Source organism: Pseudopodoces humilis, chromosome 19 (assembly GCF_049639895.1).
Source record: "Pseudopodoces humilis isolate 2021_Gansu_Grassland_sample_001 chromosome 19, ASM4963989v1, whole genome shotgun sequence".
Lineage (NCBI taxonomy): Eukaryota > Metazoa > Chordata > Aves > Passeriformes > Paridae > Pseudopodoces > Pseudopodoces humilis.
Window position 1 is genome coordinate 2,754,622 of NC_142218.1, and position 10,408 is coordinate 2,765,029.

General features: G+C 52.4%; 1 protein-coding gene across 5 annotated transcripts in view; it reads right to left on the bottom strand.

Annotated features, from left to right (window-relative positions):
- Positions 1-7,182, bottom strand: part of CBFA2T2 (CBFA2/RUNX1 partner transcriptional co-repressor 2) — a 57,276-nt gene extending 50,094 nt beyond the window's left edge. The window contains exons 1-2 of one of the 5 annotated variants that reach the window (XM_088064517.1): positions 7,096-7,182; positions 4,026-4,278 (exon numbers count right to left, since the gene is read on the bottom strand). Coding sequence is in view for 1 of the 5 variants with exons in the window: in XM_014261407.2 (XP_014116882.2) it covers positions 7,096-7,123 (28 nt within the window). In the remaining 4 variants the exon portion in view is untranslated. Of the gene's footprint in view, positions 1-2,880; positions 3,023-3,051; positions 3,107-4,025; positions 4,279-7,095 lie in introns of those variants that run through there. The other 4 variants (XM_014261407.2, XM_088064522.1, XM_088064516.1 and 1 more) reach the window with 4 other exon arrangements.
- Positions 7,183-10,408: the final 3,226 nt, after the last annotated feature.

The window sequence follows — 10,408 nt, forward strand, 5'->3', positions numbered from 1 at the left end:
GCGATGGAGCACAGTATTCCTCCTTCCTTCCTGCCAAAAGTGGTGGAAGTACGATGTGCTTTAAAGTAATTACAGCAGCTCATCCCAGAAGTGGCTGCATTTCAAACGAGGCAGGAGATGCTCAAGAGGGGAGTGGCTGCTCCCAGCTGAATGTTGAACCTGCCTTCAGACCTGGGGGTGAAAATGTTCTCTCCAAAACAAACCACCACATTTGCTTCCGATACCTGTCCAGTTTGTGCCCTTCTGGTCTGCCTAAGCCTGCTGCACCTCCATGGATGGTTGGAAAAACCAGGGCAGCACAGCCCAACGTGGAACCCATGGGCAAGATGTGCCTTCCTACAGGGATTTAGCTTGATCCAAGTTTTTTGAACTGGTATCTCTCTGACTCCTCAGCAAAACTGGCAAACATTTGGCTGTGCCAACTCTGTACCCCTCTAAACACTGCAGTATTTGGAAGTGTACAGTATTTTCATTATTGGAATAACAGCCATAATTATACAAATAAAGCTATTACTATACTGGTCCTTTGATCATAAATAGAACTTAATGGATTTTATTACATCCCAGGAAGTGAAAGCTACAGAAGGAAAAGTATTGCTAAATGTGCTTTGCTACTACCTATCAATTTCTTCTAAACACTCAGCACTTAAGAAATACCCAAAGAAACACACTGCTCTCGCTGAATAACCATTGCAAGTTCCCCTCTGAGCTCTTCCCCTTTAGCCAGCTCACAGGGGATGTTTCAGCAGCTGAAAATTAAAGGGTCACAATATTGAGCCTTCAGGTATCAAGTTCACAATGGAAATAGCAGCTGACACAGAAAGGGCTCCGCTGAGCACGGCAGTGATAATTCTGTTGCCTCGGAGCTGGAAGCAGCTCACTTACACAAAGTTTGTTATTTAACTCAGCGAGGAACGAAATAAAATGCCACAGCCATGGATTTATTCCTTTCACAGCCTCTTTCAAATCATACTCCACACCAGAGACGCACTAGCAGTGAGTCTTTAACTCTGGCTGTAGTATCCTCTTAAATCCAAATAATTCCCTGTCAAGTGCCAGGGAAGGCAGCGGTGGCCTGAGCAAGGGCTGCCTGTCCTGCAGACTCTTCTGTTGGAGCCCATCTTCCAGAAAGCTTCACTGGAGCCAAACACCACTAGATGCCACAGGTCCATGAGCAAGTGACAACAAATCCGAGATATCCGACAGCCACCGGTCCAAGTGGCCTCATGGAGAGGGGCAGAACAAGGAGGACTTCAGTGGGGCAGCCTGATATGCCAGCTTCCCACTCACCCTTGACCAGCTTCCCACTCACCCTTGCTCACATAATCCAGGAAAAGCCATCTTGCCACCCCCGGGGACTCCCCACCTGGCCCCGCTCCGCGGTGACAGCCCAGGCCTGCTGCTATCTCCCAAACAGATGCATTTATTCTCCTGAGAGCCTCCCACGTCTTATCTGGCTGGCAGTTTCCAAACGTCGAGCGCCAAGTCCGGCTAAAACCACTTCAAGCTCTTTTAGGCAACAATTCCTGAAAGCGTTTTGGCAGGGGAGCAGGGAGGCAGTCCGGCAGCGGGGTCCCCCCGCGCTGTCCTGCCGGGATGGGCACGGAAAGCAGCCCCTGCACCCCACTCCAGAGATGCTGTAAACAGGACCTGGCACAGGGATGGATGTACAGTTTACAGAGATGCCTTGCTTCAAGCAAATTTGCCTCTCAACACATGGCCAAACTCTCACGCAATAAATTAACTATTTGGCAGCCACCGAACTAGCGCTGGAGCCAAACCAATTAGGGTTTAATGTGATCCCAATTTCCTATTTCTGAGACGGGGGTCGGGGAGGCAGGGGGAGAAGAGGAGGGAGGGAGAGCAAAGTAAATCCCCTCCTGGTTTATAAATCCTTGCCAATCATCCCAGATAAACCTGTCACCCACAGCTCTAAATCTGTATTTGCACTCGGGTGCTCCGAGGGACGCGGTGGGAAAAGGCGCATCGGACACAGCCAGCCTGACTCCTGACATGTGTTTTCCATACTTGGGAAATTCAATCATTTAAAAAATATTTACCAAGCTTTGTCTTTAATTAGAAAAACATGACGACGGATAAGGCGAGTTATTGTTTCCAAGCTAGAAATGTCAGAGATCCTCATGATGTCAGAAGATAAACCCCACCAGCGACCCGCGGACCCGCTGCCAGGGCCGCAAATGTTTCGAGGGATTTTTTTCATCTCCCCTCAAAGTTCAGTCCTTTCCAGTCACAATTCATCGGTGGCTTTTTGGCCCCCAACAAAGCTAATCATGAAGGAGGAGGAGATGGAGGGAAGGCTCCTGCAGCAGATCTGCCAGACGGATTTGTTTTAATGCAAACGAGCTCGCACAACAGGGGAGGAACAGAGGAACATTTGACTTCTTTGTGTTTTAACATCCTGACTCTGGTACCTCCCCTGCACAAGTAATTACCTGCCCTCAGCTAAGATAAGCAAATTAATCTCATCTGCACCTGGAAACGCCGCAGGCTGAGCTGTCCCCATACTTTGAAAAAGTGTAAAATTAAGTTTCTGCTTAGCCAAGACCCAGGCAAATGCTCCCTCTCAGGAATACAGCCTCAAAATATTGCAGCCCACAATACCCACCTAAGAAAAGGAAGCTGCCTGTGCTCCAAGCAGACAACCAGGAGTTCTGTCTGCCCAGGGCTACGTGTGACCCTACAGCTGTACCCCCAGTACAGCCCCTGCTCCACCTCTGTTTGATCCAACACCTGCGGCCAGATCCGGAGACGCTCCGCAGGCAGGATGCACAACTTTAAAGTATAAAGCAAATATTTGTTGGCCAGCAAACAAAAGATAGCTGAGATGTAATGAGCTGTCAGGCCCATTTGTGTGCTCACCACTGCCGTTAAGGTGACTGAAGAGTCTTTGCTGACCAGGTGAGGGTCAGGAAGGGTCCCTGGACTGGCTCCTCAGTGCTGCCAGGCTGCTGTGTGCCACCAGCCCAGTCCCACCAGTGCCAGTACCTGCTCGACCCAACCACCCCAATCCCACACACCCCAATCACCTACAGCCTCCCTGCTTTATCTCCTTCAGGGCTTTATCCCTCCTCCTCCTCCTCCTGTTGCCTCCTGGCAGAACAGGCGGGATCAAACACACACAAAGGCCAGGTGGGAGCGTGTCAGGTGATGGATTCGGAGGAACTTCCTGCTGCAGCAGCCAGGTGCACTGCTAGGAAGTGAAAGCCAACTCCCACGAGATCATGAGGATTAAAAAGTATGGATAAGCAGGGAGAAGCTGGTATTGATGCAAATAAACTAGTGTATCTATCGAGTCCAATCTCACAGCAATAAATCTGCAAGCATTCACTAAGTATTTTCTGATTATTTTATATCCACAGGCAAAAAAATTCTAATCCTGTATTTTCTATTCAAAACTGCTTCTGTAATGAGAGAATTCTGTAATGTGCCCCAAAGCCAAGCCAAGAGCATGCCAGTATCTTGTGAAAACATCCTTGCAACCCAGGGCTGAGGGCTACTAGAAATGAGTACCTTAAATACCAACATAAATCTACACTGGAGAAAACCTCTGCCTGAACAGTCTGATCCTTTAAATTATCACAAGTGTGAAAAGCACATCGCTGAGGAAAACACATGTGCAGAATTTGACCTCAAGGTCCAAGTGCCAGAAAACTTGCTACCTGCAGAAGTTAGTGCTGCTCTCTCATAAAATGGAGTAAAGGATATTTTAATTGACTTCCAAGGTCAGGGTTGATTAACCTGGAGTGCACAAACACAGCAAAAAATGATGTCCAAGGTACCTGTGAAGCTGAATCAAACAAGGGTGTGAACACACTCAGGATGTGGCACAGAGAGATGGGAAGGTGACAGGGACACAGGAGAAGTTTTAAGCCCCAGACACTGGCTGGATAAATGCCCTCAGGAAGGTGGTTTTCTGGAAGAGTTCCAGTTCCACCCAATCTGGGTGGAAACCCTTCCCCTGGGACTTTTCACATCAGAGAGGGAGAGGTGGATTCACATCTCACCTTTTTGAGTCTTACAGCCACCTCCTTCTGAAGGGGAAGAGTTCACCTCTGGTTCTTGCCAGCACGAGGGAAACCTGAGCAGTTCCCCCCCTCCAGCGGCTCATGGCAGCCTCTCGAGGTGCCTGTGACTCCTTGGCAGCTCAGGATGACAGAAAGTACTCAGCCCACTATTCCATTCCAGTTCTGCTTCCAAGAGAGTCAACTCCACAAACTCTTCCCAAAGTGCAAGTATTCCTTTTGATCCTCAGAGAACCTGCAAATCAAAAAACTTTTTCTTTCCTCTAACTGCTTTAAAATGTGGATTTATTTCACTCTCCTGAACACTGGCACAAAGGAAGAGGAACACCTAAAGCCTTTCATTTTACAGCATATGAAAATCAAGACTAAGTCACTAAGTCCATTTCAATTTCTGGCCAATTCAATTGGGAATCTCCACGTGAGAAGAGCACACTCATGAGAGCCTTACATAAACACCCCAAAATTTCAAATAATTTCCCACATTTCTTCTTTTTTTCCCCATTGTTAGTTTCATACTGAGCACTGATCCACTCCTCTGTAACACACACCCAAAGAAATCAAGCAACCTCCTGACATTGCCAGGATCTGTAAAATAAAGCAGAAATCATCGGGCTATGCAGATAATTAGATTTATAAAAAATATGAGTCTACAGCTGATTACTCAGTTTCCTGAGACCAAAGATAAACCCCAACAGTGTTCTTGGGCTGACACTGGGCCCAAGAACTGAGTGAAGTCTCGTGCAAGTGTTCACAGTGTTCAATAGCTGGCACTAACAGGGCATCCTTACCTGATCTATCTACAAAGGTGCTGATAAGTACAGCACAAATCTATGTGCTTATCTTTATAAAGCAGCTCACCAGGCTTATCCTTAGCATTCCCCAATGGATGCTGGGCCACAGACACATGAAACTGAATAAAAAACACTTTAGCTCCCACTGAGTCACTCCAAGCTTTCCCCTCTCCTGCCAGGGGCGGTGGCCTTGCTGTCCCTGCTGCCATAGGGCCAGTGATTGCTTGCTCAGTTCTGTCAGCAGGACCCAGATGAAAAGCCCTAATCACAGAATAACAGAGTGTTTTGGGCTGTGAGGAACCTGAAAGGTCACCTTGTTCTGCCCCCTGCCACGGGCAGAGATACTTTCCACTGTCCCAGGCTGCTCCAAGCCCTGTCCAGCCTGGCCTTGGACACTTCCAGGGATCCAGGAGCACCCACAACTTCTTTGGGCACCCTGTGCCAGGGCCTCACAGGGAGGAATTTCTTCCTAATTTCAGACATGGTTTAATATTGTAAAACTCAACAGCCACGTACAGATCCATACGTTCCTGCCACGATGCAATAAGATATTCAACAACTTGTCCCATGTTGTAGAAAGTGTCACAGCTGAGCAGAACCAGTTTCATATACCCACTCTGAAGCTCTGATGGAGGCACAAGATCCCTGTCTCCCTTAGCTTCAAATATTTTTAGCAGGATTTCAAGGGTCTGACTCTCCTCCCTGTGCTCAGCTGAGGGAAGCAGGGAATCTGACCAGTCCCTGCAAGCACCACTGAGCTGCACCACAAGCAGACACACTAGGTGGGATTTGTTTCATCCAGCTCCTCACTGCCAAAGCCTCAGCCAGCTCTCCTGGAGTCCCCTTGCAGTCAGTGAAAAAGCCCAGGCACCTCCAGCACAGAATTGTCTCACTCAGAGAGGTCTCTGAGACCGGAGAGATGAATCACCCTCAGCAGCGCCTGTTTCTCAGTGAGACTTCAAAGGGACCCTGGGGAAAGGAGATTAGGCACAGACTCTGGACAGCAGGGTTAAAGCACATGATCTCACCCGAGCTCCTTCTGTGGGGTCTTTTCTTCGGGGCTGACAAAATGAAGGGTAGGAGCCAGGTGCCAGGGCTCTCCAAAGCCACGTGGACACGGACACGGTGCTCTCCAGGCACCTGGGACACCAGCTGAGTAAAGTCCACACGCCTTGACAGACTCATATATTTCCAATTTCCTTAAGGGGTAACAGCCTCACCCCAACATCTCCCCACATCCTGCCCTAAGCAGCACAATAAAGTATAAAACCACCCTCTGCAACTTCTGTCACTTGGTAATTCCTTCTCCATATCGGGAATGCAGCTTTCAGAGTGGTTTCCACATTAGCATCAGCATCTATCTTTACACCGCTTCCCTATCACACTTCATTTTAAAATTCTTGAATTTCCTGAGCTTTGGGATGTGCTTTTAATGGCTTTTCTCCCTTTCCTGAGCAATGGCTCATGCACAGAGTCACCTTGAGGCCACAATCCAGCCCATGGGTAATGGACATTGCTACACACAGCCATCTCCGCTCCGTCCGGCTCCTCACTCCCCATCCCGGGATGGCTCCATTTCCATCCCCAGCTGCGAACAAAGAAGCACAGGCCACCAAAACGCTCAGGAGGCTGAAACACGGTGAGAGGCACAGGCTAAACACGTGCTCTCCTGCCAACCTCAGGGCTTCCAGAAGGCACAACACTTATGGCAACAAACCCAGGGTTTTGGGGAATATTAATGCAAATGCAGCCGAAGATATCCACCTTGGCAGCTCCACGCAGGAGAAGGCGCTGGGACAAGCAGGTTTGTGCTCACAGGGCTCACTCGCACACAGGTGCCGGGTGCTGCCCACCCGAGAGCCTGCAGCTCGCAGGATGGGAACCACTCGTGCCCAGCTCTGCCCTGGCTATTTTGCAGTGGCAGGGCTCCCCGGGACACTTCAGGGACGCGTTTTAGTGCGGGAAGTGCCGGGAGCTGCAAACCCCTGCCCGAGCTCGGGCACCGCCGCTGCCGAGGGCCGAGCGCGGGGGCCGCCCCTCTGTCCCAAAGCCTCCCCAGCCTGCAAACACCACAGAAACCCGGCTGGCGGTCCCCGAGGCCCACACTTGGGGCCATGAACCCGCAGGCTGAGGAGCACACATTAGCCAAAGGCACAGTCAGAGACCGCGATACGAAGCGCCTGTCCCCCGCCCCGCTGCGGGGCCTCAGCCCCGCTGCCCCCGGCCCGGCCTCCCGCCCGTGCCCCGAGCCCGGCTCTTACACTGGCAGCTCCCCGGGATCCCCACCATGGCCCGGATCCTCGGCGCCTCCTGCCCGGCCCTCGCCGTGACGAGCGCGGGGCGCGGCCTCCCCCGGCCCGCCCCGGGAGCCGGGCAGGAAGGGCGGGCGCGGAGGCTTTGGGGCTGGGTTACAGCCGGGCTGTGGGCTCCGGCCGGGCTGTGGGTTACAGCGGGGCTGTGGGTTACAAACAGACTGTGGGTTACAGCGGGGCTGTGGGTTACAAACAGACTGTGGGTTACAGCGGGGCTGTGGGCTCCGGCCGGGCTGTGGGTTACAGCGGGGCTGTGGGTTACAGCGGGGCTGTGGGTTACAGCCGGGCTGTGGGTTACAAACAGACTGTGGGTTACAGCCGGGCTGTGGGTTACAAACAGACTGTGGGTTACAGCCGGGCTGTGGGTTACAAACAGACTGTGGGTTACAGCCGGGCTGTGGGTTACAAACAGACTGTGGGTTACAGCCGGGCTGTGGGTTACAAACAGACTGTGGGTTACAGCGGGGCTGTGGGTTACAAACAGACTGTGGGTTACAGCCGGGCTGTGGGTTACAAACAGACTGTGGGTTACAGCCGGGCTGTGGGTTACAGCCGGGCTGTGGGTTACAGCAGGGCTGTGGGTTACAGCCGGGCTGTGGGTTACAAACAGACTGTGGGTTACAGCGGGGCTGTGGGTTACAGCGGGGCTGTGGGTTACAGTCGGGCTGTGGGTTACAGCTGGGCTGTGGGTTACAGCCGGACTGTGGGTTACAAACAGACTGTGGGTTACAGCCGGGCTGTGGGTTACAAACAGACTGTGGGTTACAGCCGGGCTGTGGGTTACAGCAGGGCTGTGGGTTACAGCGGGGCTGTGGGTTACAGCGGGGCTGTGGGTTACAAACAGACTGTGGGTTACAGCCGGGCTGTGGGTTACAGCCGGATTGTGGGTTACAGCAGGGCTGTGGGTTACAGCAGGGCTGTGGGTTACAGCGGGGCTGTGGGTTACAAACAGACTGTGGGTTACAGCGGGGCTGTGGGTTACAAACAGACTGTGGGTTACAGCCGGGCTGTGGGTTACAGCCGGGCTGTGGGTTACAGCCGGATTGTGGGTTACAGCCGGTGTGAGCTCCGGCCGGGCTTCGGGGTCCGGCCTTCACACCCCGCTGGCCGCATTCCCCATCTCCCTGGAGCACTCCGCCTCCCCTCAAGGGGTTAAAATACCTGTACGCAACACCAAAGGTGGTGCAGTAGCTCTAGGCCCCTAAAAGGTGTAAAAATATCTCTACACACAACCCCAAAGGTGCTACAATACCTGTATACCCCCAAAAGATGTTAAAGTACCTGTACATACAACCCCAAAGGTGGTACAATATCTCTACACTGCCAAAAGATGTAAAAATACCTGTACACACAGCCCCAAAGGTGGTACAATACCTGAGGATGGATCGGTTTGTCCCCAGCCCAGCCCCAGTGCCTCAGGTTGTGTAACCAAAGTGATTTTGCTCCCTCCTGGCGCTTCCCACATTCCAAGCCAACCTCTAAACCACATCCACAAAGTCTCCCAGGGAGTCTTGATGCAGCCAGATATCCTTGGCAAAGGTGAGATGTGTTTCCACTCCTACAAGCTAAAGGTACCTCAAAACCTGGAAATGTCAGAGTCTGGGATCATGAGATCTTCACTAATAGCCTGAGACTCCTATTCAGGGTTTATCAAGGCTGCAGCCTCATGGAATCCTGGAATATCCCTGAGCTGGGAGGGAGCCCCAGGATCCCCCAGCCCAGCCCTGGCCCTGCCCAGACCCCCCAACAACCCCACCCTGGGCATCCCTGGCAGCGCTGTCCAAACGCTCCTGGAGCTCTGGCAGCCTCGGGGCCGTGCCCATTCCCTGGGGAGCCTGGGCAGTGCCAGCACCTCTGGGGAAGAACCTTTTCTTTATGCTGAAGTCCAATTGGCATTTGAAAATGAATCACAGCTTTGTTCCCATCCTAGAGGGATTTGCCATTTTAGGTGTTCTCTGGGAAGCTGAAAATATGCCAGCTAGGTCAGGAACATCCCCAAAGACTTGGGATTAGCTGTAGGAGGAAGATATGTGCTTGTAAATTGGGTTATAACTGGGGTTTCCCTTCCCAGCAATAAAATATATGTGTAGTTCTGGGAGCAGGGCCAGGACCCAGTCTCCTGCCCTAGGGAGGTGTCCTCACCAAGTCATGCTGGTAGCAGTGTGGCTATGGATGCCCTGCTTCAGCCTAGGAAGAGCTCACTGCAGTGAAACAGAGCTCTTGGGATGTGGCAGGAGATCCAAACTGGCCGCCCTAGAGCACTGTCCATGCCCTCAAGTCACTGCCTGTATAATCAAGGCATTGGGACCTGTGAGCCCTCCTCGGGGAAATGAGGGCACACGGGTCAGGGCTGCTGTTTCCAGTGGGACACAGCAAACTGGGTTTGACCTGCCCCAGCTCTGGGCTGGTGGTTGCTGGCAGCAGCCCCTGGGCAGCCCAGCCCTGCAGCTCAGCAGTGTCTCATTGCTGATGCTCAGCAAGCCACAGGCTCCGTTGGAGTTTGCTGGCCAGGAACAGACATCTCTTGGGCCCAGATGTCCCAGGATGGAGCAGTTCCAAATTTGCTCTAAAACCACTGGACCATCCATCCAGTCCCATTGTCTTGGTTTCAACTTTGTGGCTTTGCCTCCTCCCTGGCCCCTCTCTGCCAGAGCCCACATCCCCCGCGCCGCTCTTATCTCCTGCCACGCTAGCTGCAGCTTGGCTCTGGCCTGTGTTTGTCACCACTTCATTTCTGTGTCATCTACAGCCTCGCTGGAGCCAATTTGACACCGGTGAAGCAGAAAGGGCCATTGTGTGGGGCGCTGATAAGGGCTTTGTTTTTATTTAGCTGGTCCTTAAAGGCTGTGAAGCTCCTTGGAGAGTGTCAAGCTGGGCTCCATCAGAGCCCACCGATGGGAGCAGCTTCCCAAGACACCTGAGTGTGCCACTAGGAGCCTGGCATCTCCCTGAGGCTCACCCAGGCTGGAGCTCTCTTGTGCTGAGGGCACAGGAGATGGAACTGCTGTGGTGACATTCTGGGGCTGTTGCTGTCCTGCTCCCTGTCCCATCCCTCCAGAGCACCACAGCCTTGAGAGATGAGCCCTGGCATGAAGTGTCACTGCTCAGATTGAGGAGAGGGTGATGAGGATTGGGAGAGCAAAGCAGAGCACTGGGATGTGCTGGGGAAAGCTTTAAAGGAGCAGCAAATGTTTTCATCTTCCTTTCTCTTCCACAGCTTTAATGGTGCCCCAGGTGAAGCCATGGTGGGCACAGGGCAGCT